The following is a 25,473-nucleotide window of genomic DNA, read 5'->3' as shown; positions in this document are numbered from 1 at the left end:
ATCAATTTGTCTTAAGACTTATCACTAATCCCATTCAGTTCTGTTACAATCTTGTCTATCTTTGGGCAGATTATATATCACATGTATACAGAATATTAATGATAATGAACATATCCTACTGTTTTCCACTACTTTTTATATGTAAAGGAGGTCTGTCTGCAAAAAGTCCAGCCACAATTAATATAATGAGAATGGTTTACATGACATTCATGTAACCTGGAAGCCAAGGAGATTGGACTGGAATGCACATGTTTGAATAATGATGACTATACTAGTCAGTACTAGTATATACATAGTACTAGTCAGTGGGAGTGGTAGATGCCATTGCGTGAGCTTGTGTACTGTGTGGCTGTCACATTCAAAATGACTGAGTGAGCAGAGCAACCAATCTGCATCAAATTTTGCTTTAAGCTTGAACATTCCTCCATGGAAACTATTCAGATGATTCAGAAGGTCATAGCTATGGGCAGCTGGTGATTGGCACCTTCATGATGAGAACATGCCCACTCATGTATCACATCTCATGCAGTTTTTTTGCAGATTGTCAAATCACACAGGTTACTGAGACCCCCTACAGCCCAGATTTGGCACCCTGTGACTTCTTTCTTTTCCCCAAACTAAAATCACCTTTGAAAGAGAAGTGATTTCAGACCATCGATAAGATTCAGGAGAATATGACGAGGCAGCTGATGGTGATTGGGAGAGCCCTGTGAGGTCACAAGGTGCCCACTTTGAAGGGGACTGAGGCATCAGTGTCCTGTGTACAATGTTTTTTGTATCTTCTTTAGCAAATGTCTCTTTTTCATATTAATGGCTGTGTACCATACATATATGTTTCTACTTAGTCTTTATAATTATTATTTGTTGCCTAAAAACTCATTTAATTTGTGAACCATAATTTATTAGATTATTACCCTAAATTAAATATTTAAATTGGTCCCATGCTTATTTTATAGGCAATACTGAATTTAAAATGTCTTTCATATCTTTAAGATACATAGATGCATTTGGCTTACTTTCTTGGTTAAATCCCCAATTTGATAGGGTAAAGGATGTGACTTAAATGTTTATGTTATGTATGCTGTATTATTTTCCTTAGTATTATGGCTTTCTGTGATGCCTATAGCCATGAAGAATCATGCCAACTTTATCAAAACCTCACTAACACTGGATATTGTTAATTTAAAAATATGGAAATGGTAACTTACATTTCCAGGTGATATTAACTTTCATTCTTCCATGTTATTAGATGATCTGCAAATGCTTTCCACAGTTCCTGGAGGAATCTTGGGCCCTAGTCCCAGGACTACAGAGCTAGCCCTAAAGGGCTCTCTAGGTTGCCTTGCCTACCTGAGCTTTGTATAAAGCCAAAGGGTTAGGGAAGGTTAAGCTAAATACACTGGTCTTGTCTCCAGTGTTACTTTCCAACAGGCACATTCTGTGGCATTGATGCGTGCTAAGTCAATTATTAGAATTTCAGAATACATTTAATATTGTAAATGAGCAAGCCAGATAAAGGAAATTTAACCCATTAAAGAAGTGAATACAGTATTTTTTGTTTTAATGTAGAACACAAATCTATGATATCACTTTTATTTTTAAGGCATTATAAAATAAATGTCAATAAACTATTTGTAAATAGCTTACCATCTGTCATACCTCTTCTCAGATAACATTCTTCTTCAGTTTACTCTCTATAGCCACCTGGGAAGTGAGGAAAGACAGGACCAGGAAACACAAAGAAGAACAAGTTGGTATGAATAGGAAGTGGCAAAACAGCCAACTCTGATGATCTGTTGTGCCACTTGGCCAAGGGACTCCGAGCTCCTACAGGAAGGTGTTTGGGTTCACAGAGGGTCTCCCTCTGTGAGGAATACCAAATGGAACATGGTAGGGAAGAGACTAGATTCCTGTCAATACTCTGTCCTCCCAAGAGACTAAAAAAAACCCCTCAACAAAAAGGAGTAGTTAATATAAATAGGAAAGGAAAATGTCTCAAAGTGGGACATGTCTCTGGCATGGAGTTGAAGGGATGGAGATTGGAGGAAGAGGGGTAAAAATGAAATGCCTTCCCAGTGGAAGTAGGTAATAGATGAGAGCCCACAAAAGAGGGAGCTGGACCTCAGAATAAAATGGGAGACATATTCAGACCCAGGAAAGGAAGATAATGAGCTTGGAAGAAGAGAGGAGCAAAAGGAAATTCTTGGCTCTCCTGGGGGCAGGTGTTTAATATATTTGCTGTCCCCTACATATAGAGAAGCTCATGGATAAGCATCACAGAGTAAGAAGGTGGATACCTAATTATAAGGGGCCACATGGAAAACCAGTTCTAATCCTACAAGGAAGAGGTGCATTTTAGAATTTGGGGAGATCATAGAGCTTATTCTTAATGGGGAAAGAAGAAGGTCTATGCAATATAGTCATGATGGGTGGGGTATTTGGACTTCTTAGAGATGGAGTCTGAAATATTCCTGAGAACATGGTCAGATCTAAGAAGCCTTCTGTCTCACACAGGGTCTGTGACACACCAAGAAGATCAAGGGGACTGTGCGAGTTCCAGAAAGTTTTACTTGAAACTGATGAACTTGAGAACCCCAGGGAGGGTGTTGGTGCTGCATTTTACTCAGCCTGGAGCAGTGTGAGGAGGACCTAGGAAGCTCTAGGATGCTGAGGAAGTGAGGAAGGAATGTTGGGATGGAGAGTGTTTCATAAGAGTAGAGCCCCACTGGAGCTGGAGCTTCTGATTTGGCCCACATACAAGATGTGGCACATCAGCTCCTCAGGGTCCTTCCTGTTCTGTCATTGTCAGATAGATTAGGTATCTGCCACATGCTTCTTGAAGCAGACATAAAAATGTAATAGTAAATCTAGTTCCTGTTTACAAATGAGATTGAGGGTCTGGAGTCAATCAGCATTTCAACAAGAGAACTGCAGTACTTTCCCCTCTCTTCTTGGTTGCATTCCTGGTTAACAGGGATTTGCCACTGAGACATTGCCAGTATCCATGCCATATGTTTTCTGCCTTTTCAGCTTAGACCGACAGGACTATAAATGCAACTTCCTTCATGCAGCTGTACTTACCTGTCAGCCCAAACTGGAGCCACAAATGCTTGAGGCTTGAAGAAATCCAAGAGCCCCATCAGAATGGCCATGCCAGGCTTTTGTCAGAGTCAGTTTCCACTTGATCTAGTCCAGCTTATTTCTTTTACCTTTGTGGAACATCACTTGAAAAGTAGAAGCAAACTTGATCTTAATCCTTCCTTCAGCATGACATGCCCTCTTGAAATTGTACAAATAACAATGTCTGATTGTCATGTTGAATTGTGAGCATGGATGTAAAATGCTCCAAAGTCAGACTAAAGCCAAATACTAGGTCATAAGTCAACATTTTGCTGAGAAGCTTAGTTACTAAGAGTGGAAAATGTATATCTTTTCATGAGAAAACTTGTTTGTCAGCAGGAAAATGTTCTGAAGGCTGTTATCTTCCCATGTGGAGGAAGAGAGATGGGTGCAATTTTGCGACCTGGGTCAAAGTCCTTTAGGGACTTCTAAAATTTGGATGGCCAGGAACAAGAATTTGATGTAATCCTTGAATTGCTTCCTGAGGTGAAAGTCAATAGGCGGCACAGGTGTGTCACTGGACAAAATTGCATGAATGGCCAGGAGCAGCCTGTTCCAGGGATGCCACATTCTGCTCACAAATCCTTCTGATGGAAAACTTGGAATGAGAAAATGAGCTATTTTGGCCAGTCGGCACTTTGGGTCCCAAAGGAAGTCAACTCTTGACTAGCTTCATGTAAGGATTTATGGTACTTCTTGGAAAGTCTAAGTGAACATAAAGACTCAACTGAATAAAGAAAGGCGACAGGAACACACCCTTGACAACACCATGAATCTGGTGGATTGCCAGCATGGCCTTTCGTTGCCTAGATGTTTCAGCCTAGACACCAACCCCAGACTCAGGTCCTCTAGGATCTGTGTGAGCTATAGTGAGAGGGAAGGAAAAGGCAAAGAGGTTTACTCACTGTAGAAATAAAAACAAAAACTTTGCTGCATTAAGAATATTATGCTCTATTTGAACCTGGCCAAGTGACAATTTCTGGTTTGCATCTCCTTCCAAAATGCAAAGCAGCTTACATTTTTTTCTCAGTGCTCAAACTCCAGACAAAATGGCTCAGGATAGAATTGAGCGTCTGCTGTGGATGGTTGTGCTGGAGTGGGACTTCAGCTGTGGCTGCAGGCAAATTCCTAAAGGCATAATCTGCAGCTATGGCATTGACACAGAAACAGTGACATCAAAAACTTGGTCCTGTGTATGTGTGCATGTGTGCATGTGTATACATAAATGTGTGCATGCAGGTATGTATACATATGTGTGCATGTGTGTATGTATGTGCATACCTTTAAAAAATTATTTTATTGTTGTTCAGTTATACTTATCTGTATTTTCCCCCGCCACTGCACCCCCACCCCAGCCAAACCCACCTCCCTCCCTTGCTTCCACACCCCCACCCTTGGTTTTGTCCATGTGTCCTTTATAGTAATTCCTGAAAACCCTTCCCCCCATTTTCTCCTCCCACCTCCACTCTGGTTACTCTCAGATTGCTTTTAATTTCAGTGTCTCTGGTTATATTTTGCTTGGTTATTTGTTTTGTTGATTAGGTTCCACTTAAAGGTGAGATCATATAATATTTGTCTTTCACCACCTGGCTTATTTCACTTAGCATAATGCTCTCTAGTTCCATCCATGCTGTTGCAAAGGGTAGGAGCTCCTTCTGTCTTTCTGCTGAGTAGTATTCCATTGTGTAAAGGTACCACAGTTTTTTAGTCCACTCATTTACTGATGAGCACTTAGGTTGCTTCTTGCACATGATTACTGTAAATGGTGCTGTTATGAATATTGGGGTGCATAGGTTCTTATGGATTGCTGTTTCAGGGTTCTTAAGATATAATCCCAGCAGTGGAATTACTGGGTCAAAAGGCAGTTGCATTTTTAGTTTTCTGAGGAAATTCCATACTGTTTTTCACAGTGGTTGTACCAGTCTGCAATCCCACCAACAATGGATTAGGGTCCCCTCTTCTCCACAACCTCTCCAACACTTGTTTGTTGCTTTGTTCATGATGGCCATTCTGACTGGTGTAAAGTGGTATCTCATTGTGGTTTTAATTTGCATTTCTTTGATAGCTAGTGATATTGCACATCTTTTCATGTGTCCCTGGATCTTTTGTATGTCCTCCTTGGAGAAATGTCTGTTCAAGTCCTGTGCCCACTTTTTAATTGGGTTGCTTGTCTCCTTAGAGTGGAGTTGTGTAAGTTCTTTATATATTTTGGAGATCAAACCCTTGTCTGAGTTATCATTGGCAAATATGTTTTCCCATATAGTTGGTACTCTTTTCATTTTAATGCTGTTTTCTTTAGCCATGCAGAAGCTTTTTAATTTGATGAGGTCCCATTTCCTTATTCTTTCCTTTATGTCCCTTTCTATGTGCATACTCTTCTGTGGGCAGTGAAAGGCAAGTGGCAGAAACTCAGCCTGGCACCATAATATCAGGACCGTGTCTTTAATAGGTCTTCCCCTTGCATAATAATGCCCCGATTTAGATATTTAGTCACAGCCACTTTGGACCACTGAACCTAAGGCTATCTCCCATGTTCGCACTAAGCAGGGCCCAGACCAGGTTTGTGTAGCAATTATTAAATGGATACTATTATGCTCCCCCTACATCTCTGGTTGGAAAAATTTCAGTTCCCTGGGGTCAGATTTTTGTTGTCTCCAAGGTGAGCCTGCTACTCTGAGAAACAGGTCCGTGCCACTGTGAGATGTGCTGCACTGAGCCTGCTAGAGGCAGTACCCCATGCTTTTCTGTCTTACCTCAGTCAGTGGTATCAACCAGCGGTGGAATCTATAGACCAGGAAATTGGCGGAGAGTTTGTGGTGCTGGCTGGTGGGCAGGAGGAGCCATTTAGGAGGGTCCCTTAAAAATCTCACCTTTGAGATGCCTCACTGCTTGAAACTAATACAGCAGGCCAGGCCTGTCTGATTGCATGATAACTTTCATTTTTCAGGCGAAGAAGGGGAACTATGCCTTTCTATGGGATGTGGCTGTGGTGGAGTATGCGGCCCTGACTGACGACGACTGCTCTGTGACTGTCATCAGCAACAGTGTCAGCAGCAAGGGCTACGGGATTGCCCTGCAGCACGGCAGCCCCTACAGGGACCTCTTCTCCCAGAGGTAGGAACAGTCATCAACGCAGCTCTGGTAGCCCCCTCTGCTGAGGTGGGAGGATAACCTCCTCTGAGGAGATGAGAGCCAACACAAATTTGTTTATTTATCACCTTTTCCTCAGCACCGACTGTGTGCCAGTATTCGATCCTCCTCTTACCCCCATTAGTTCTGTGCCAGGCCCTGAGCTGCACAGCAGGAAGTATATGATCCCTTCCCATGAAGGTGCATGGTCTTGCTGTGAGATGTGATATGAGAAGGCATTGTCAGCATGGGGCAGTAAGTGTGACAGAGAGGATATTCTGGTGATAAAGGAGGGTTTCTGATCAGACCCAGAAGAGCAGGGAGGGCTTCCCAGAGGAAATGACACCTGTAGCCTGAGGATGAGAAGGAGTTAGCTAGATAGTCCCAGTAATTTAAAATTAATGAATAATTAATTGGACCTGGCAAGGGCCCAGTAATTACTTATTTTTATTTTAAGATTTTAAAATTGTTATTCTATTAGAATTGTCCCAATTTTCCCCCTTTGTTCTCCTCTGCCTATCCCACCCCCTACTTCCACAGTCAGTTCCCACACTGTTGTCTATGTCCATGGGTTACTCATACATGTTCTTTAACTAGTCCCTTCTTTCCACCACTATCTACTTCTTGAGATAAATGCAAAGTAGGAAGAGCCAATTTGGAGACTTGAAAAAGAGTGAGGTCAGAGAAGCAGATAAATTCCATAATTATCTGTTTATAAAATAGGGGATAGATGCTCTCTGCTGGGGCAGAGAGGGGCCTGGCCCTCATTACATGCCTCATCCTGGTCCTCCCCAGATCAGCTTCCTGGTAATTATTACTAGCAAATGGTAGGCATGTTGGTGGAAGTGGGGAGGAGGGCTGTATAGGTAGGAGTATTCAGCCTAAGACAATGTACATGGATTCCCTCCACCAGAAATTAATGCAGTGTGTCTAGCTTGCCTTATACTTGTCTAGTGTTGCCTTATACTTAGCTTCCCATGTTATTTGCTGGTGTGAGTACATCCCTAGCCCCTTGAGTAAAATATTTTGTCATCAACCACCTCTGTTTCTTGCCACAGTTGTTTACTTTGGTCCTTGACCAGGTGACCTGGCCTTAGCAGAGAGGGTAGAAGTGAAGAGTATGGGTAAGCTCAGTGGCCTTTTGCCAGGAAGCAGCCTGATAACAGGAGCTCTAATTCCTAGGGACATCTAAGCCTTAAGCCAACCACTCATACATGTCTGTGAGGTGACATCCCAGTGGGTGAAGAGAGCAGAGCTATAGAGCCTAGAGAAGCATCCATAAGGACAAGCTCTGCCTTTGTCCACCAAAACCCAAAATGTGACAAAGGTGTCCAAGTGAAAAGGTCCAGAGGGTGGTCAGGCATAGGAGTAAACCCCAGTTGCCTGATTAATGCACACATTCCAGCACTGAGGGTCACCTGTTTGGAGGGGTGTGGGGGCAACTTTGCCAGCAAGTCCCCCCATCTGCTACAGACGAAAGTGAAACTACCAAGACATGATCTGCATGGGGAGGAAAGGCGGTCAATCACTCAGAGGAGAAAGACCAGGAGCCTCTTCCTCAATGGCTTTTATTGGGTTGTAATACACAGGAATGCAGGTGGCAAGAATCAAACAGTAGATAACATTTCAAAGAAATCTGAGGGCTTAGTCTGAGTCAGTGTTTGTCAGGTAAGGGGGTTGAAAAACTTTGGAAGACATAGTCATTTCCTGCTTGGACCCTTATCATATGAATGAAAGCACTCTTAGCAAAGCAGGACTCACAGGACTTTAGGAACTTTTTCTTATGCTCGGTCATCCCAGATCCCAGTCTAGCCAGCAAGGGGCTGCACCACCTTCCCAGTCATAGGTTTTTAGGCTTAAGTGGATTAAAGCCAGGAAGCACTTCTCCAAGACAGAAATGGAGACTCAGGCTACGTCAGAGTAGCTGGGGGGGGTGAGGGTCCATCACACCCTCTTTGCTGCAGCCCCCCCCGAGTCCTTCATTGATGGCCTCCCAAGTGATTGTGTCTGGCTTAGGTCGCCCCTCTCTGAGGAGTTGTACCATTATGGACTAACCAACCATGCTTTGGGGGCAGGGAGAAGAAGCAGAAGCAGTGTTGCTGCTGGAGATAAGCTTTGTCTCCTTAGTGGCTCACAGACAGGAGGTCACTCTCTCAGCCTTAGCCATGGGGGGCAGTTACAACTTTTGAAACCAGGCAGAGCAGTGCCCAACAGAGGGGCAGGCATCATTAGAGATCGTCAGTTTAACCTGGGGCTACTCAACCAGCTGCTGTCAGAGTTGGAAGGAAAATGAAAGTCTGTTGAGCCCCAGTGCTCTGCCCATGTTGCTGTCAGGTCTACCACCTTCCATCTCCTACCTCCTAGATTTTGACTGGGATCTTCTCATTATGAGCACTTGAGCCTAAGCCCCATCAGGGGAAGGCCAAGTAGGAGGGCCTCCAATTCATTTATTCAGAGGCTCTTTTGCAAAACTGGGAAAAGGGATAGAACTAATTAAGTTAAATGAGGTTTTTGTGTTTTCTCTGGGTTTTAATCAAGTGTACATTCTGTGCCACCCCTTGCTCCCTGGAGCAGAGAGAGATGACAAGAGAGAAGAAGGAGTAGTGATTTATCAATTGCTCAGATTAGAGCCAATTGATGAGAAAATGGCTTCTCTCCAGATGTATAACACACTAGTGTTCTTGAGGTTTACCTCAGCCTGCATTCTGAGACAGGAGGCTCAGGGCAATCCACAGACAACCAACCTGTGGGCACCTTTCTGGAGCAGATGGTCAGGGAGCTTGGGGAGTGGTGCAGCAGCAGCAGCAGCAGCAGCAGCAGCAGCAGGTAGCTAATGTGCCCTAGGAGAGAGCTCACAGAAGCACAAAGGTCCCCAGGGAGAGAAGTGTGGAGTCCCTGTGCACTCACCCTGCTCAAAGATCTCCTGCAAGTCTGCTGAAGTGAATGCTGATGCACAGAGAAAGGAGAGAGCTTGACTCTTAGCTGGATTGTTCAATGGAGTCAGGGCAGTAGGGGTTTCAAATGATGTTGGAGGGGGACTTGGGGATATTCAACCTGGAGATGAGTGGGGAGAGGGTGGTTGATCGCCACTAATATCTAAGCCTTGCTGGATGCAGAAGGAACTTGATGTCGTTTGTGTGCCTCTAGAGGGCAATGGACCAGGACTACTGTGGGAGTGTGGGGTCCCAGAGAAGCAGACTGGCCCTGGAATAGGCCTGTGCATTTCTCTCCACTTGCTGACTGCAAGGCTCTACTAAAAATTTCTCCCAGTAGAAACTGCTCCCCCAGCCCCAGGGGTCATCATAAACAAAAGTGGCTACCTCAGTTTCCTTGTTATTCTGGCAAGAAGCAATTTATTACTCTTTGCTTGAATCAGAAGGCCATGTGTTCTATGACTATAGGTAAACGTCACCAGTGGATTATGCTGGCCTCTTCAATTATGTCATTTGTCTCTATATTGCAGCCCCTTCTGGACTGGAAGCACCACCCTCTCTAGCCTGGGCACATGGGTGTCTACTTGGGGGGATGCGCAGATCTCAGGTTGTCAGTTGACTGCTGCCAATGGCTCTTTAAGAGGCTCTGTTGTTTGGTGCATGCAGAACTATGAGCTGTCTCCAGCTGGGGCATGAGTGAGAGGGACAAGGCTGCAGGTCCAGAAATCAATGCTTCATTCCATGAACAGAAAAAAGGGTCTTATGTAAATAACAGATCCCAGTCTTGTCTGGAACTATTGTTATCTTCTTTTCCTTAGTCATAGGAACTAAGCTATTCTCTAAATTTGCCTATGGTCCCTTGCTTTGGCAAAGAAGAGAGTCTATAGACTACAACTTATACGTATGGTGGGGGTTAAGAGCTATAGCCCATTTATGGACTATGGCATGCAGAGTGAGCATTCAATAAATGTTTAGCAACTTAATACCCATTTATAGAGCACCTACTGTGTAGCAGGCTCCACACCTATTGATTAAAGGAAAGCACCTGCAATTACATCTGTCTGGAAAGTAGAAAAACTGGTTTCAGGAAGTAGCTATTATCACTCTGGCTCCCTCATAAGCAGTATAGATTATTATGCTGTCCATTGGTTTAGCCTCATTCTAGGAATTACTCTGTGCCTATGACTTGTTTTATATTTCTTCTGTTGCTTACATATTTAAATTTTCTTTTTGATTTGTTGGTTTTTATTTTGCTTGATGTTTTTGTATAAATGCCTTACATTTGTCCTGGAATAATATTGGGCATAAAAAATACCTGTAATTATAAGGAGCCAAAGAAGAGACACATCAGCAAAATGAAGCAGCCTGCCTGACACTGCAGTCAATGAGCAGGACAGTGGAATCTGGCCTCACAGTGTGCTCTGGCTGGTCTCATCATCCCCTCTGCCAGAATCTGGCTCTCAGAGAGCAGGCTGGCTGCACTATCACCTGATGCTCTGGAAAGATCATGGCCTGTTAGGTCAGCATGACCCAGCTCTCAAGAGGAGCTTTGCTACTTTCTAAGTGCAACTGTGGACAAGTCATCTATATTCTGAGCCCCAGGTCTTCAATAGGTAAAACAGACACAGTAAGAATTACTTTGCAGGCTCTTATGAAGATTAAAATAATGTGAATTCATGAGTTCCCACTATGTTCTCAGTAAAAGGCAGTTCACATCAATATTGGGCCAATAGGACTGGTCAATATGGCTACTAGACCACAACTATTAACCAGCTTTTATGATCTTTAGCTGAGCAGTAGGCATGCGTTCCCTCCTTTCATTTTGTCACAATAATTCTGCAAGATAGGTGCATTTTTTTGTGATCTCAGATGTTAGTGATGAGAGAGTTCAAGTGGTGAGGTTTGGTAATACGACTAGTACAATGTCAGAATCTGGGTACAAGCTGATGTTCATCAGAGCACAATCTGTCCAGTGAACATGAAGCTCAGCTGATTCTCCATGGTGAGCCAGTACTTCAGCCAAAAGTCTTCTCAGAGGCCCTGAGGTCCTGCATATCCAGCCCAGTATTTCTGTAACAGCTCAGAGGCCCAGCCTACTCATGTCTACCAACAGAGACTTCATGAATGGCTGGCTAGCATGGACCAGTGGACATATAGACATGTAGCTTCCCTAACACATCCTTAGCACAGAGGTAGTGGGATGCTACCCACTCAGTTAAACAAGGGAAGTGCCATGTGAGATATCTCTGGCCTCAGCGGCATACTGAGCTTGATTCTATACCACACAAATACAGCATTTAAATCATGTGTTTATCTTAAGGGCCAAAGTTCTACATGCACAGCCACACTCTAAATCTTTTGTACTGATCTATACCCTGGGCACTTAATGGACATTATCTCATTATCTCACCATGCCCATTTCAGTTTAGGTTTATTTTTAATATTCAGTTAATAAAGTCACATAATTATTGATACAATAAACATCCAGTGGATGGCCCAAGTGATGCTGGCCGTTGTGCTTGGTTAGGGGAAATCATGGACCTACAGCCCCTGTCCCTAAGGACCAACTCACTTATTGGGAATCCAGGGTCTTTGTTGCAAAGATGAGGAAGCTGAGGTTAACAGGATAAGTCACTCATCTGAGGACAGCAAACTGAGATCTGGTGCTTCCAAAGCCTACCTACTCTGTACACTGAGCTGGGCTAATCCCAGCCAGTGAGAGTCCATGCTATGCTGCACCCAAGATGCTGACAGGCCAGGGAACCCCTTGGGCTATTACTTTCCCTGTCCACTCATGACAGCTCATGCATGGGCATTGAACTCAGCCTCAGCCTGTATCGCAGCTGGCCTGCAATGCAGATCCAGGGCAGAGACTGCTCAACTGGGCAGTTGACAATGAGTTTCTCTTGTTTATAAAGAACCACCACTTTCAAACTGTATAAACCCATAGGGGTCAGAGAGGTCCAGAGAGTGTTGTCTGCAGAATATATTACTTTAGCTTGGGCTTAAAGATCCCCCTCCACAAATGGAAAAGCTTGGATGTGAGGAGCCTGGGGGCTACCAGCTACTGCTACCCTGCTGTTCAGAATGGATTATAGAGGGAGCCCTTTACATAGCACAACAAAGGAAAATTGCCACTTACTTGGGGAATATGGGGACAGTGAGTGTTGCTGCACATTTGCACTCAGGATATAATGCAAACTTCCTCCCACTCTCTCAGAGCCCGTGATCTGTCTTGGTTCCACCTGCTTCCTTGTCTTCATCTCCAACGTCCTCCTCCTCATGCACCACACCCCTTATCAGTCTAACTGGCCACATTTTATCTTCCCAGACATGCTGAACATTTATCTCATATCAAATGTGGTTCTAGTCTCCAGAAGGTTTTTCCTTCTCCTCACTTAATGCTAACCCTTCTACCAACTGTAAAGGGACTTTGGCAAGGTATTTTACCTCTTTGTGCCTCGATTTCCTCCTCTGTAGAAATGTGAAAATGGAAGTTACCATTTCAAAGCGTTGACATGAGGAGTGAATATGATTTGTTAAGCACTTAGAATACTTCTTCACACTTTCCTCTTATCTCCTTGATGAGGTTTTCCCTAAGCCTTCAGTTTAGGCCATCATCTCAGTGCTAGCACTACCTTCATTTCATGGTATGGTCACAACTTTGTCTCCACATTGATGGTCTGATTGTTTTCATGTTTGTGTATGTGTGTCTAGACCATAAGCACAGTGAACATCATACTTGGTACAATGAAGATGCTCCTTAAATTGAATAAATGAATGAATGATTTGGTGAATCCTAGTGATAGAGACTTAGGATATAGGTATTGAAGTTTGAGAGAAAGCATTTTGTAAGCATGAATATCCTAAGTCCACAGCCTAAGTGTGTGTCTCATCCATTTCTATATTTCCTGATTTCATCCTCCAAGAGTACCCCAGGATCCCATGTGAAGGGTCCTTAACGTGTTTTGCTACTGGACTTTATCCCTGGCCAGGTGGACAGGGTGGGAGAGGGCTTAGAGGCTTTTGAGGGGGAGAGTTACAAAACCTGATTTGATTTTGGAAAAAGCATTCTGCCTGCAGAGTGAAGAATGGATTGGGCGGAGAGGAAAGCTGAGGCAGAGAGCTGCTATGATGGTTCAGCATTGTCTTTGGTGGGGCCACTGTGGTGGGAAAGGGGCTGAGCCCCCCATGGCTCATGTGGATTATATCTTTCAGAATCCTGGAGCTGCAAGACACCGGGGACCTGGATGTGCTTAAGCAGAAGTGGTGGCCACACACAGGCCGTTGCGACCTTATCAGCCATGCCAATGCCCAGGCTGACGGCAAGTCCCTCAAGCTGCACAGCTTTGCTGGTGTCTTCTGCATCCTGGCTGTTGGCCTCCTCCTTGCCTGCCTGGTGGCTGCCCTAGAGTTGTGGTGGAACAGCAACCGCTGCCACCAGGAGACCCCCAAAGAGGTCTGTGCCCTGGGTCCTGCTTCTTCCTGGTCTAGAGGCTGGGCAGTGCTATTGGGCTACTTGATGGGTGGTTTTCTTCCCATTAGTGTTTCCCTGAGTCACTTGTCTGGAGGCAGCAGTCTTATATTGGGGGGTGGTGTCATCATTTTATTTTGATTTTAAAGCCAGAAAAAAATGTAGGGGGTGTTTTCATGCTTGAGCAAAGTATCAAGGCATCAGCAATGGCCACATAAATCCTGGTTTTATCTGTAGAGTGGGTATAGCATGAACAGTACCAGATAGCCCTTCCCCACCCTGCCCTACTCCTGTACCTCCTCCTCCTCAAGTGGAGGGACCCACTTTAGGGTAAGAAAGGAGGCCACATTCCCTCTTGGTTCTTTTTGGCTTCTCACCAAGGCCCACAGGGCCTGTGCCCCCAGCATGTGAGGACCAGCTCCTATCCCTCCCATTGTCCCTTCCTTCCTCTCTGGCTCCTCCTTGGAAGACTTAGCCTTGCCCTCTTTCTACTAGGCACACCCTGCACAGGGAACATTGTAAGTTTGTTCAGCCTTCAGGTTTTAGGCACACTTTCCTTCCTGTGTGTATCAACCACAAGCTGATTCTGCCTTTCACACTTCCTTCTCATTGGGGTTTTTGCTCTTCTCCAGGCTCATTTTTAAAAAATATGAAGCCTTCATTAAGGTCCCCTGGAGAAAACTCCTCTAGGGGAGGGTGGTGAGGAGTATGGTTTGTAATGATGCTCTACCATCAGAAACCTGTACACAGGCATCGTAGCACAAGCCCAGCCAGTCCATCACAGGGCTGTCACTGCAGATATATGTACCTTGGCTACTTCTAGAATCACAGCTCATTTATAGTTTACATGAAGACAAACAGGTATAAATTTCAAATAAGAGGCAGTAAAGTAACCAGCACCAAATCCAAAGAGGCAGCAGAGGCATGGCTGCCATCTCAGCCACCATCTCTGCCACCTGGAGAGACTGGCTCACCATGCATCATACATCAGTCTGTTATGGAGCCCTGGTTGGGCTGGGGGTGAGGACAGACTCTCACCAGCTGCTTCTCCCCACCCAGGTCTATAAGCACAGAAGTGGGCAGGTGGGTGGTGTGCTCTTGGAACCACTCCCAATTGGACCAGGGAGGACCAGCTCACATTGTACCCACTCTCCATGTTTTTTTTTAAACCTAAGCCACCAGCCCATTTTCCTTTGTGCAAATTTCCTTTGGGTCGGGGAGCTGGAGAGACTTCTAGGTGGGTGAGCATCGCACTGTCATGGAGGTACTATCCTGGGGTGGTGTGGTGGGGTAGGGATGCAGGGGCAAGAGACTCAGGCTCAGCCCCCCAGAATGTTCTTTGTAAGCCAGGTTCAGGGAGATGTCATCCTTCCACTATTGGAAGTACTTGTCTGCTTTCAGCTGTGTCCCCCAGCTTAGTGTTTAGTGACAGGCCTGGCCTGGACAGCCCAGAACGGGTATGTCAGGATATGAGTATGTGAATGTGTGTGTCTGTGAATGGGTATCTGTGTTTGTGAGTGTGTGTCTGAGTGTGTGGGTGGGGGTAGAGAGAAACTAGAGAGACACTGAAGGCAGAGGTGAAAAGAGAGGGAGACAGAGAAAGACCAGGAGACAAGGGATGACCTAGAATGAGGAGCAGCTACCTCTTTACCAGAAAGCACGTGGTCTTCCATTCTGGTTTCTACATATGCCTGAGATCTCGGGCATGAAAGTGAGGACAAAATATATCATTCCTGCTTGCAAAATATGCAACTTCCTGTCCAAGCCCCTGCTGACCCACTTCCAGATAGGAAGGAGAAGGAACGAAGAAGCAGGTTGGAAAAGCACAGTAGCTGCCTTTCCTTCAGCCCCTTTGGGTGTTGAATGGGGAAAAAAAGGGAAATATTCTATCCTTTTCCTGTTTTTAAGGGTTTCTGATTGTCAAATGAAGTTTCTCCTTCTCTTTTCGTCTTCCTTTAATACATGGTCCCTTAGGAACACAGGTCCTGTCCTCAGGGACTCACCTCCACATGGGCAGGTGGACAGAGGGATAACCTCTGTCCTGCTGATCAGGGCCACCCTGAAGTGACCAGTGGGTTCTGTCAAATGTTGAGGGGCATGCTGTCATCCTGGGCATGGTAGGGACCATCAAGGGTAGGGTACAGGTTAGTAGTGAGCTGCGTACTGAAGGATTTGTACAAATCCTAGAACTTGGGATGAGACAAAGTGGCCTTGTAGGCAGGGTGAACAGCGTGAGGATAAACAAAGTCATTATACCTCCAAGAGCTCTGGGTTCTACAGTGTCAGCACCAGCAAGGAGGTAGGTATGGAAAGTGCTGGAGTGGAAGCAGGGGCTTCCTCTGAAGGACTTAGATGCCAGGGGCTTTGAATTTTATGAATGGAGTAAGAACCAGGAAAGCAGTGGAAACAACAGGATTTTAGAAGCATACCTTTAAAACCTTCAGCAAATAATGAGGGTATTTAATGCAGACCTTTGTGTTACTGGTTGGCTGTATTTTATGGAGCAAAATTTGCAATTGGGTGAGAGTGTCTGGTTCATCTTAGAATGCTTTATTTTTGGGGCATTGGCCATATTTATTAAGAGACAGAAACCTGTCTTTGGTTGGAGTCCTAGTCATGTTTAATGGCCTGTACAGATAGATGTCTTTAGAGCTTAGATACCTGCTTGAGGAAAAGTAGTAAAATGTGCATTCAACCCCTTAATACTCATGTGGATTTGAGCTCATATTTTTTCTAAGGAATCATATGATTATATAGTTGCCTAATGCAGGTGAGCACACCAAGCTCTGCAGATGCAGTTAAGAGCCACCTGCTAGATTTATGAGGGAAGTGGAATCATTGCTCTCAGAATAAAATATTCATGAAATAAAGATGAGAACTGCACAAATGGGAGATGACATGAGGACTGAGGGATGAATCATCCATCACTGGCTGGAAGTTTGGAGTTCTTGTTGCCTCCTGCCTTGCCTGCCCTCTCTAGCCTCTGCATCCATTGCAGACAGGACCTGACAGAGGCCATGGTGGCCAGGCAGCAGTGGTAGAGAAACAGCTGGGCCCCTCCATGTGGGCAGTGGGCTGGCCTTGGTCTGCATGCCTGCTTGCTCTTTGTGGGAAGATTTGATCCTGGGACCCATTTTTTGACTCTACACCCTTCCTCGCCTCCATGCCTCTAATGCTTTTTAAACTCCACATAGAGATTTTTCTCTCTGGTTCCTTTTCTCTCTTTATTTATGCTAAACTCACAGTGTACCTCTGGGGTTCAAAAAGGGAAGGTGTGTGAAATGCTATATGCAACACGTGTCCCATGGGCTTGCTGAATTATGTCCAAGGGGCTACTCCCTTAAAGGACCTTGTGTTGTACAGGAAGGGATGTACAGATGACCAGTCACATCTTTAGTACACCTTCCCTATGCCAAGAAAATGACATGTTACTTTCTTAACTTTTCAAGTCTCTTCAACAACATTTGAGGGAGGCCTCCTCACCCTTGGGAAAATGGGACTCAGAAGTAGTCTGGGAAGAACTGGAATATGAGGGAAGTATCTGTCACTGGGCCTTCCATAAGGTGTGTACAAGAGCAGGAGCTTCCTCCTATCCTTTTTCAGAGGTTTTCGAGAATGAAGAGTGTAACTGAGGATTCTTCCCTATGCCAGAGAGAAACTGAACCCCAGTTTTTCTCTTCTGAAAACTAAGCCTGGCTCAATGGCTACATTGTTGATGTTAGGCCACTTACTGTGAGAGGAAACTCATGCCCTTAGCCCAAGACCTTCTAGGAAGAAGGCATTAACACTTGTCATCTGTTATATCTATCTCACAAGCACCTCAGAAATGACTCCCCTTCATAAAACCTCCCCTGCCTACCTCCATGGCCCACCTTCATGCCAGGGGTGATGCCAAATTGCCACTTATGCTATACCTACCTGCCTCTACTTTAGGTTTGCTGGCATTTCCCACCTCTGCATTGCCATCACTTTGCCCAGTTTCTGGAACAGTGGGATCTCTTGTTGAGGGATGATGAATATAACTGAAGTATTGAGCACCTTCCATGTGCCAGGGACCAAGATGGATGCTTTACCAAGAACATTAGCTCATCTGGTAGTAGGAGCTCAAAAGTATTTATTGAAGGAATGAGCCAGTCTGGGCACCTATAAAGAAAACATTATTAATGTTAAATTGTTGTGTAAATCATTGTAGCTGAATCAATGGCTTTCAATTCTTGCTGCACATCATGGGTCATTAATCCTGGGGCTTTTTCAAAGTACAGATGCTTGGGATCCATTCTCCAAAGTGTTGTATTAGTCAGATCTGGACAACTATAATTTCTAGAAGCTTCAGATGTGCTTTGATGTCCTGGCAAGGTTGAAAACACTGGTTTATACCATCCTGCCAAGGGGAGATTGGGAATGTGCAGCTCAGGTTTGGGAGCTGGGCAGATGTTGACTCTGATCCTGACACTCCACTTACTGTGGAATTGTGTAACCTTGAGCAAGACTGTTCACCCCTAGCCTTGGTTCACCTGATGTATACCTGTTGCATCATTGGTTCCCTCCTCTCATTGCCCTCCCCTACAAAATCTGCAGTTGAGCTCATCAGAACTTTTTCTCATCATGCTCTGAAAAACTGCCCAGCATCTCCTGAGACTTCATTGACTTAACTAACATTCAACTTCTTTGCACTTACACAGCATTAATCTCAGACTCCCAACCGAGCTCTTTGGGGTCAGGAATGTCTTTGGAACAATACTTAAGAAGATTATGTTGATGGTGTTTCTCCCAGCTGTTGGGTCTCATTTACCACTTGGTTGGTCTCAAGGACACCTCCTACAAGCATCCCAGATGGGAAGTCCCTCAATACATTTTGTTCTTGCCAAACTTAAATAGAAGCCATTGGATGCCAAACACAGTTAATTCTAACATGTCCCACGTGTGCCTGGCTATTACATAGATGATAGTTTAGTTAATTACTGTTTTCCAATACACTGTGTTATTTCCACAATAGTGAACATCAGCTTAATTACAGAACTTTATCTCTGCAAGACAACGTCTGGGAAAGGGTCCCCAGTAACCTCTGCTGGTATATCTGTCATCATGTTTAATATGAGGTGAGAAACAGAGCTGAATTCAGCTGGATTTATGGATTAATGCCATTAGTAAATTTTATGTAATAGTCAGGGATATTTCACTAGGTTAGTTACCTACAGCAAATTAATGAAGGGAGGAACAAGTTTTCAAGTATCTCTCTATAGCTGTCATTACTTGGTTGAACACCGAAACTTTGGGATAATGAGGGTATAAAGGGATATAGTTCACATTTAAAAGCTCATTTTTTGAATTTGCATAACATAATAGAATGCCTAATTTTGTCTAAATGATGATTATTTGGGTCATTCTTTCCTTGAGTAGGTAGATTATTTCAGCCTCTTTCCTTGGCCTGGGGGCCACCAGAAATAACTTAGTGTGTGCTAAATCTGTGGACCAGGTGATCCAAGAAGACAGCACTCCCAGGGTTTCCAAACAAGGTAGTTTTCTCCACTTCTCTGCACTACAGCTCTGGCTCTGGCAGGAGCAGGTAGCATGGAGGGTATGTTGGGAGCCTCAGAAACAGGCTGCCTGTGTTTTCCAGAGAGAATGCAGAGGTGTTTGCCACAGTTCCACTTATTTTCTTGTTCAATTAAATGATAAATGCAGGAAGCTCATGATGATATCCTTTTTCTCTAGGGTTTGCTTTGTGTTGGGGCTACTATCAGGATTAGAATTTGGATAGAATGAGGTCCAATTGGTACATAGAGGATGAATTCTTGACTGCCATTCAGTGTGGGAAGGTAACCCTTGAAAGTTTGTTCAAGTGATATGGATATTTTTTCTTTTTGTCTTAAAATGGGCAGGTTACAGGCCAATAAGTAACCTTAAATTGGGGCTGATACCCACTGCACACTTTGTAGTCCTTGGAACTGCTTCATTTGCCCTCAATTTAAGGCAAGAAGTATATATATATATATATATATATATATATATATATATATATATATATATATGAAACTATTTATTCACGCTCTTTCTTCCAGAAATACTAACTCTAGGGGAATTGGACCATCTTCATAACAATGCTCTGGGTTGGTATTTATTCTAGAAGCTTTGATGTTACCTGATCTACTCCTCACTGCTGTGATTATTATGCTAGATTGATGCTGGTTTCCTACCACTTTATTGCACTCCTCTCCTCCCCAACCTCCTCATCCTTATCCTTCACTAATGAAGGATTTCATTTTGAAGACATACTTTGCTCATATTTTTCAGAGGACTTCTGTTGGTGGGTCTTCTCCCAAAGCTCCCTTATGTTTATTCCCCTGGCATTTAGTGGAGAGGCTCCTTTCACTTTTCCTCTATTCTCAACTCTCTGCCCCCCTGTGGTCTTCTTTGTTAGGAAGTTCTCTTTTATCTGTCCCTAGACTCTGGCAAAACTGGGAGCATCTCATGAACACCTGTCCTGACCCAGTGCTCATTTGACTGATAAAAAGGGCCAAGCCCTTTCTTCTGAATGCCAGAATCCAGAGTGGACACATCTGGGAGTAAAACACTTGCCTCCCACTTTAAGTTATTCTGCTCTTAAACTTGACTTTTTTCCACATCAAATGGGATCCTTAAATCCCTGAAAGGAAAATAGAAAGGAAGAAAGGCAAGATTGTGCAACTAACTAGTTTTCCCAATGATCCCAGGATCCCAAACTGACTTACTTGGTCATCAGTTTTTCTTTGACAGAAACTAAAAGCTGTGCCAGAGAGGCACTCTGTTTGTCCAGCCTTCTCCAAGCTTCTCTGGCTGCAAAGAGAAGGGAAAGTTATATTATTAAACCCCAAAGATATCTGAAATTATCTCTCAGTTTCTCTGTCTTCAAGGACCTCTGACTTCAGTCTTATGCCTTTCACACATTTTGAAAGGAAAGCAGTCTATAGATACAAATATTTCCCAACATGGCTGTGGTACTGACTTTGGCTAATGCAGATAAAGGAGCCAAAGCATAAGCTTATCAGATCTCACAGCACCCATGAGAAGGCAGGAGAAGTAGGCTGGGTAATAAGTAGGAGTCAAGGCTTGTCCAGATGGCTGGGAGGCAAGATCCAGGATGATGGTCATGGAAGAGAAAGTTTGTTGAAGCACAACTGCTGTAATGGATGGAACATCAACTACTTTCTGTCTCTTTATACCTTTGTTCAGGATTCAGATTCAGTCTTTGCTTGGGTCATGGTCCTGCCTTTTGGTTACAGGTGGTCAGACAACTTAAACCCTTATCCAGAAGGGAGGAAGTAATTTCCCCAAAGTAAACAAACCACAGTTTTCTTAAATTGGGTGAATTGATGGTGAGTGGCCCTGAAACAGCCAGTACTCAATATAACAGTTAAAAATACTATTAGATTTTCACATGCAAGAATAAAAACAAATAAATAAAATGGAAGATATATTACATAGAGAAAAGGGTCAACCATGTTGTAACATAATTGAGAAGAAAAATTTAATTTGCTTTGTTATATATTTTACAAACTGTTGAAGGATTCAGTGAAAGACATTGCATGTATCATATTTAGTTGGGCAATGTAAGGGTTTTGTGGTCCCTAGTCACTTCTCCCAATTTTACCTATGACACTTGCCACCCAAAGGTGATCCCAACTCAGAGATGGTGTTTCAACATCAACTAGGAGAGTTCTGCTTTGCGGGGCTTCAGATCACTGGAATCTTGGCTCTGTCCCCAGAGATGTACCTATGATATCTGATGTCATTTTCATCTATGACAGCAAGCCATACCCATAGTCTCTTCCACCCTCAAACTAGTTGGCTTTCTTATTCTCGGGTTTACTCCTGGCCTGGAATGTTATCATGTTTTTTTTGTCTTGGGGAAGGTTCTGGGAAAAAACAGCAAGTGTCACACTGGAAGCCAGGATCTCTGTGCTAGTCATGAACTCAACAAAGGTGTGGAGAGAGCAATGGCTCTGTTTCATCCACACCAGTGGATGAAAAGGAGTGAACTTCAGAAGCACCTTCTTTGCCTGAGAAAGGCTGGCTTGAGTTTTCATGGGTCAGTCACATGATTGTACACTCAAGTGAGAGGGAGTTCAAGTCAGTTATTTAGGGTTTCCACTTTCCTTCTCCTTCCAGCCCTGTAGGATCTCAAACAGCCACTGGAATGGTCCTTAGATTTGTGTAGTTTCTTCTTTTGTTTTCCTTTGAAAGCACATTAAGGACTTTCACATTTCTTGGTTTTTCTAACAACTCTACAAGATAGGCACTGGACAGGTTCTTCTTTCCACTGTATACATGTCAACATTAGACAGCCTGTGGTGTTTCATCTCAGAATTGGGCTTTGACATGGTGTTTCTCTTGGAGTTTGACATCAGGGAAGTACAGGCAGGAGGCACGACTTTGACCTTGCTTGGCACATCAGAACTCATGATGCCTGAAGATAGATCTGCAACTTCTAACACTTCATTGAGGGGCTGTTGTAGGTCCTCCGTTGGGCAGCTGGTCTTGTGCCCCACTTCACCGTGGAAAACTGAGGAAGCAGATTCTATTATATTTGTTTTTGGGGAGCTTTAAAACAATGTGATGTCCTTGGTTTATTCTGACATTGTCAACAAATCATCAAGTTATTTGAAAGGAATGACATTTGTTCTAGTTTCTTTCTTAGGCAAATAAATAACTAAACAAAACAATTTTCTTGATGTCATTCATCATATGCAGAGACTCAGGAGTTAGGGCCATAACCATCTGGACAGCCAAGGCCTTATGTTACCAGAAATGTCAGTTGACTTCTGGGAAGTCCCTTTCTTCACCATCCTTACTCCTTACCCCCATCCCCATCCCCATCCTCATCCTGGAACCAGGCCCCTGAGCTTTTAAACAGAGACATGCCCCTCCCTGACCTCTTGGAGATTTTATTCATGGAGAAAACAAGTCCCCAGAGTGAAGTAGGACCTCCCCTGTGGCTCCAGGCACTACCTCTGCCTCTCACTGTGGTATGTCTCTGGGGACTCATTTATCTTTCTGATTCCAAGCTTTCTTTGTGTAGGATGGGCAGGAGTACACCAAGTCTGTTGAGCATTATAAACTCTAAATGGCAAACATATGGGGCACATTAGGAGCTTAAGGATCATTTCCTTCTGCTCTCAAGGTAAACTTTATCCTGTGTCTTCCAGTTCTTCAAAGCATTTTCTCCCAAGATTGTTGGGTGGGACGGCAATGATTTGAAGCAGAGTGTGAAAGGGAAGCACATGCTGCCAAAGCTGGCTGGTGGAATCCTTGCTCCCTAGGGGCAGTGTCCTAGGCTGCTGGTCCCAGGTAGTTGAGGGCTGGACACAGCTGAGGGGCAATGGGAAAGATGGGAGGAATGGGAGCATGCTCACCCACTGTCTAACCAGCCAAAGAGACCTGGGGTCTCCAGGCCTTGAGAATTGTAGATAGCCAGCCTGGGCTCATGATAGGGCTCAGCCTGACCTTCCTGTGCTTTCCCTCCAGGACAAAGAAGTGAATCTGGAGCAGGTTCATCGGCGTATGAACAGTCTAATGGATGAAGACATTGCCCACAAGCAGATTTCCCCAGCATCTATTGAGCTCTCGGCCTTGGAGATGGGGGGTCTGGCTCCCAGCCAGGCTTTGGAGCCAACACGGGAATACCAGAACACCCAGCTCTCAGTCAGCACCTTCCTGCCTGAGCAAAGTAGCCATGGCACCAGCCGGACACTCTCATCAGGGCCCAGCAGCAACCTGCCACTGCCGCTGAGCAGTTCGGCCACCATGCCCTCCATGCAGTGCAAACACAGGTCGCCCAACGGGGGACTGTTCCGCCAGAGCCCAGTGAAGACCCCCATCCCCATGTCCTTCCAGCCTGTGCCTGGAGGCGTCCTTCCAGAGGCCTTGGACACCTCCCATGGCACCTCCATCTGACCACGCTGCCCACCCTTCTGCCCGCCCATCTGCCCACCCGACCAGCAGAGCTTTTTAATACAAGGAAACAACACAAACCACACACACACAGACTTTCATTTTTCTTGTACATACCTGTAAATAATGACAGAATGGAGTGGGGTAAAAGTGTATTTTGAATATTCCCAATTTTCAAAGTCAGTAAAAAAAAACCACAAAAACTGTATGAATGGCTTTGTAAATTTTGTTCTATATGAATAAAAAGGCAAATTACTTGTGATCATTCTGAAGTGCCAAAGAAGCCCCCTGTTCCTGAGCCTTTCTGAGAGCAGGAGTGGTGAACAGATAAGAAGCCCCTTTCTGCTGGGAGAAGGGAAAGTGAGGAGCAGGTCCCTTTAGAGGAGCCCCAAATGCTGCTTGCTGTAGTGTCCATGGTTTCGTCCCACTTCCCTCCACTCCTGACACCTTGTTCTGTTTTTAGTCCTCTTGGGTGAGCCTTGACCAGCATTGGCTTGGCCCACTTGGTCACTGCTATAGGAGGCTCCTGGGACACGAGGCAGTCCCATTGGTCACCCCACTGTCTGTCACAGTGTGCTGTGGGCCTAAGAGAAGTGCCCATACTGAGGTGATGGTCTCTGAGGGCTTTGATGATGACATGCTCTACTACTGGCCTTGTTTTTTACTTTGTTTTCCTAATTAGAAGAACCAAGTGATAGAATATGAGAGAAGGGGGGCAGGTCCCAACACTGCCTTGAAAAGGGCAGGGCAGAGGTGGGTTTGGCCTGGTGAAAGGTTTGTAGTATAGGGAAATTCAGGGTATCATGGGTAGACCAGGTGAGGTAATGGGATGAGAGGCCAGGAAGAGGGAGAACATTCTGTTGGGTTTGGTACCTTGGTCCCAGGTGAGAGAGGAAAGTGTGGTCTTAGATGCAAAGAGTATAAGCTTTGTGGTTTCAGGTAAAAGGATGCTGTTGGAATGGAGGGAGGGCCCTAGGTAGGCAGACTAATGCTCTAGGTGATGGCGAGGGCTGGGAATGATAAAATAGACCATGAGCATTCAGATGGGAAGGAGCCTTGGCTCTTAGAGAAGGAACAGCATAACTTTATGCGAATGTGAGGACAAGTAACTCTCATCTGCCAGGGAAGTAGACCCCCAAAATAAAAGGATGTCTCTGGGTATTGAACTTTGAAGATAGGCTGCCAAACAGAGCCAGAACCCAGCATGCATCCTCATTCCCTGCTTTGCCATTTCTCTTGAACTCCATAAGCCTACAAGCTCTTAGCAGGGGCCCTCCTGGCTGAGAGCATCTTATAGTTTCTGAGATTCCCAGGCTTATCACTGAGCTGGTGAAACTGCTAGGAAACTCTGCTTCTTAAGGTTAGGATAACCTGACAGTCTGCCTCCCTCTATTGCCCTTTCTGGGACAATTAAACAATAAAATCAGAGAAAATACCACTGGGAGCAGCATAAGTTGAGTAATCTTACCTGTATCACTTTATTTCTTCTCCTGCAGACTAAGGTGATTCTGCTCTCCTCCCCTGCCAGAATGGTGCATGCAGCCTACAGCTGGCACCAAAAGGTGGGGGGCTCCCTCTCCAGCAGGAATCAAGGAGATGAGAGCCTGGGTCTGTGGTCATGGAGAAATATAAAGTCCTATTGATTGCCTTTCCAATAGCCTTGTAGAGTTACTCCAGAGATGTATTTATGAGGGTGATAACTAGTCCAGGATTGATTTCTTCCCTGAAGTCTTGAATGACCTGATTGAGCAGTAAGGAATGGCTGCATCACAGTCAGCTGAAAGCACCCTGGGGAGGAGAGTGTTTATAATTATGCTATTTATCTCTGGATGCTAAGAATGGTCTGATATCAGTGCTACCAGGAGATGCACTGACTGACATTTCTCC

At 44.6% G+C, this 25,473-nt stretch overlaps 1 protein-coding gene across 3 annotated transcripts in view; it reads left to right on the top strand.

The window, feature by feature from the left end:
* GRID1 (glutamate ionotropic receptor delta type subunit 1) overlaps positions 1-23,796 on the top strand; it is a 780,146-nt gene extending 756,350 nt beyond the window's left edge. For all 3 annotated transcript variants that reach the window (XM_053663815.1, XM_053663813.1, XM_053663814.1), the window contains 3 exons: positions 6,068-6,234; positions 13,401-13,641; positions 23,161-23,796. In XM_053663815.1, coding sequence (XP_053519790.1) covers positions 6,068-6,234; positions 13,401-13,641; positions 23,161-23,589 — 837 coding nt within the window. In that variant the 3' untranslated portion in view covers positions 23,590-23,796. The remainder of the gene's footprint in view (positions 1-6,067; positions 6,235-13,400; positions 13,642-23,160) is intronic.
* The last annotated feature ends 1,677 nt before the right edge of the window (positions 23,797-25,473 follow it).

Source organism: Artibeus jamaicensis, unplaced genomic scaffold (genome assembly GCF_021234435.1).
Source record: "Artibeus jamaicensis isolate MK-2021 breed Jamaican fruit bat unplaced genomic scaffold, CSHL_Jam_final contig_332, whole genome shotgun sequence".
In the NCBI taxonomy this organism is placed as follows: domain Eukaryota; kingdom Metazoa; phylum Chordata; class Mammalia; order Chiroptera; family Phyllostomidae; genus Artibeus; species Artibeus jamaicensis.
Note: the sequence above shows the minus strand (reverse complement) of the source record. Positions and strands in the feature narration are given on the sequence as shown.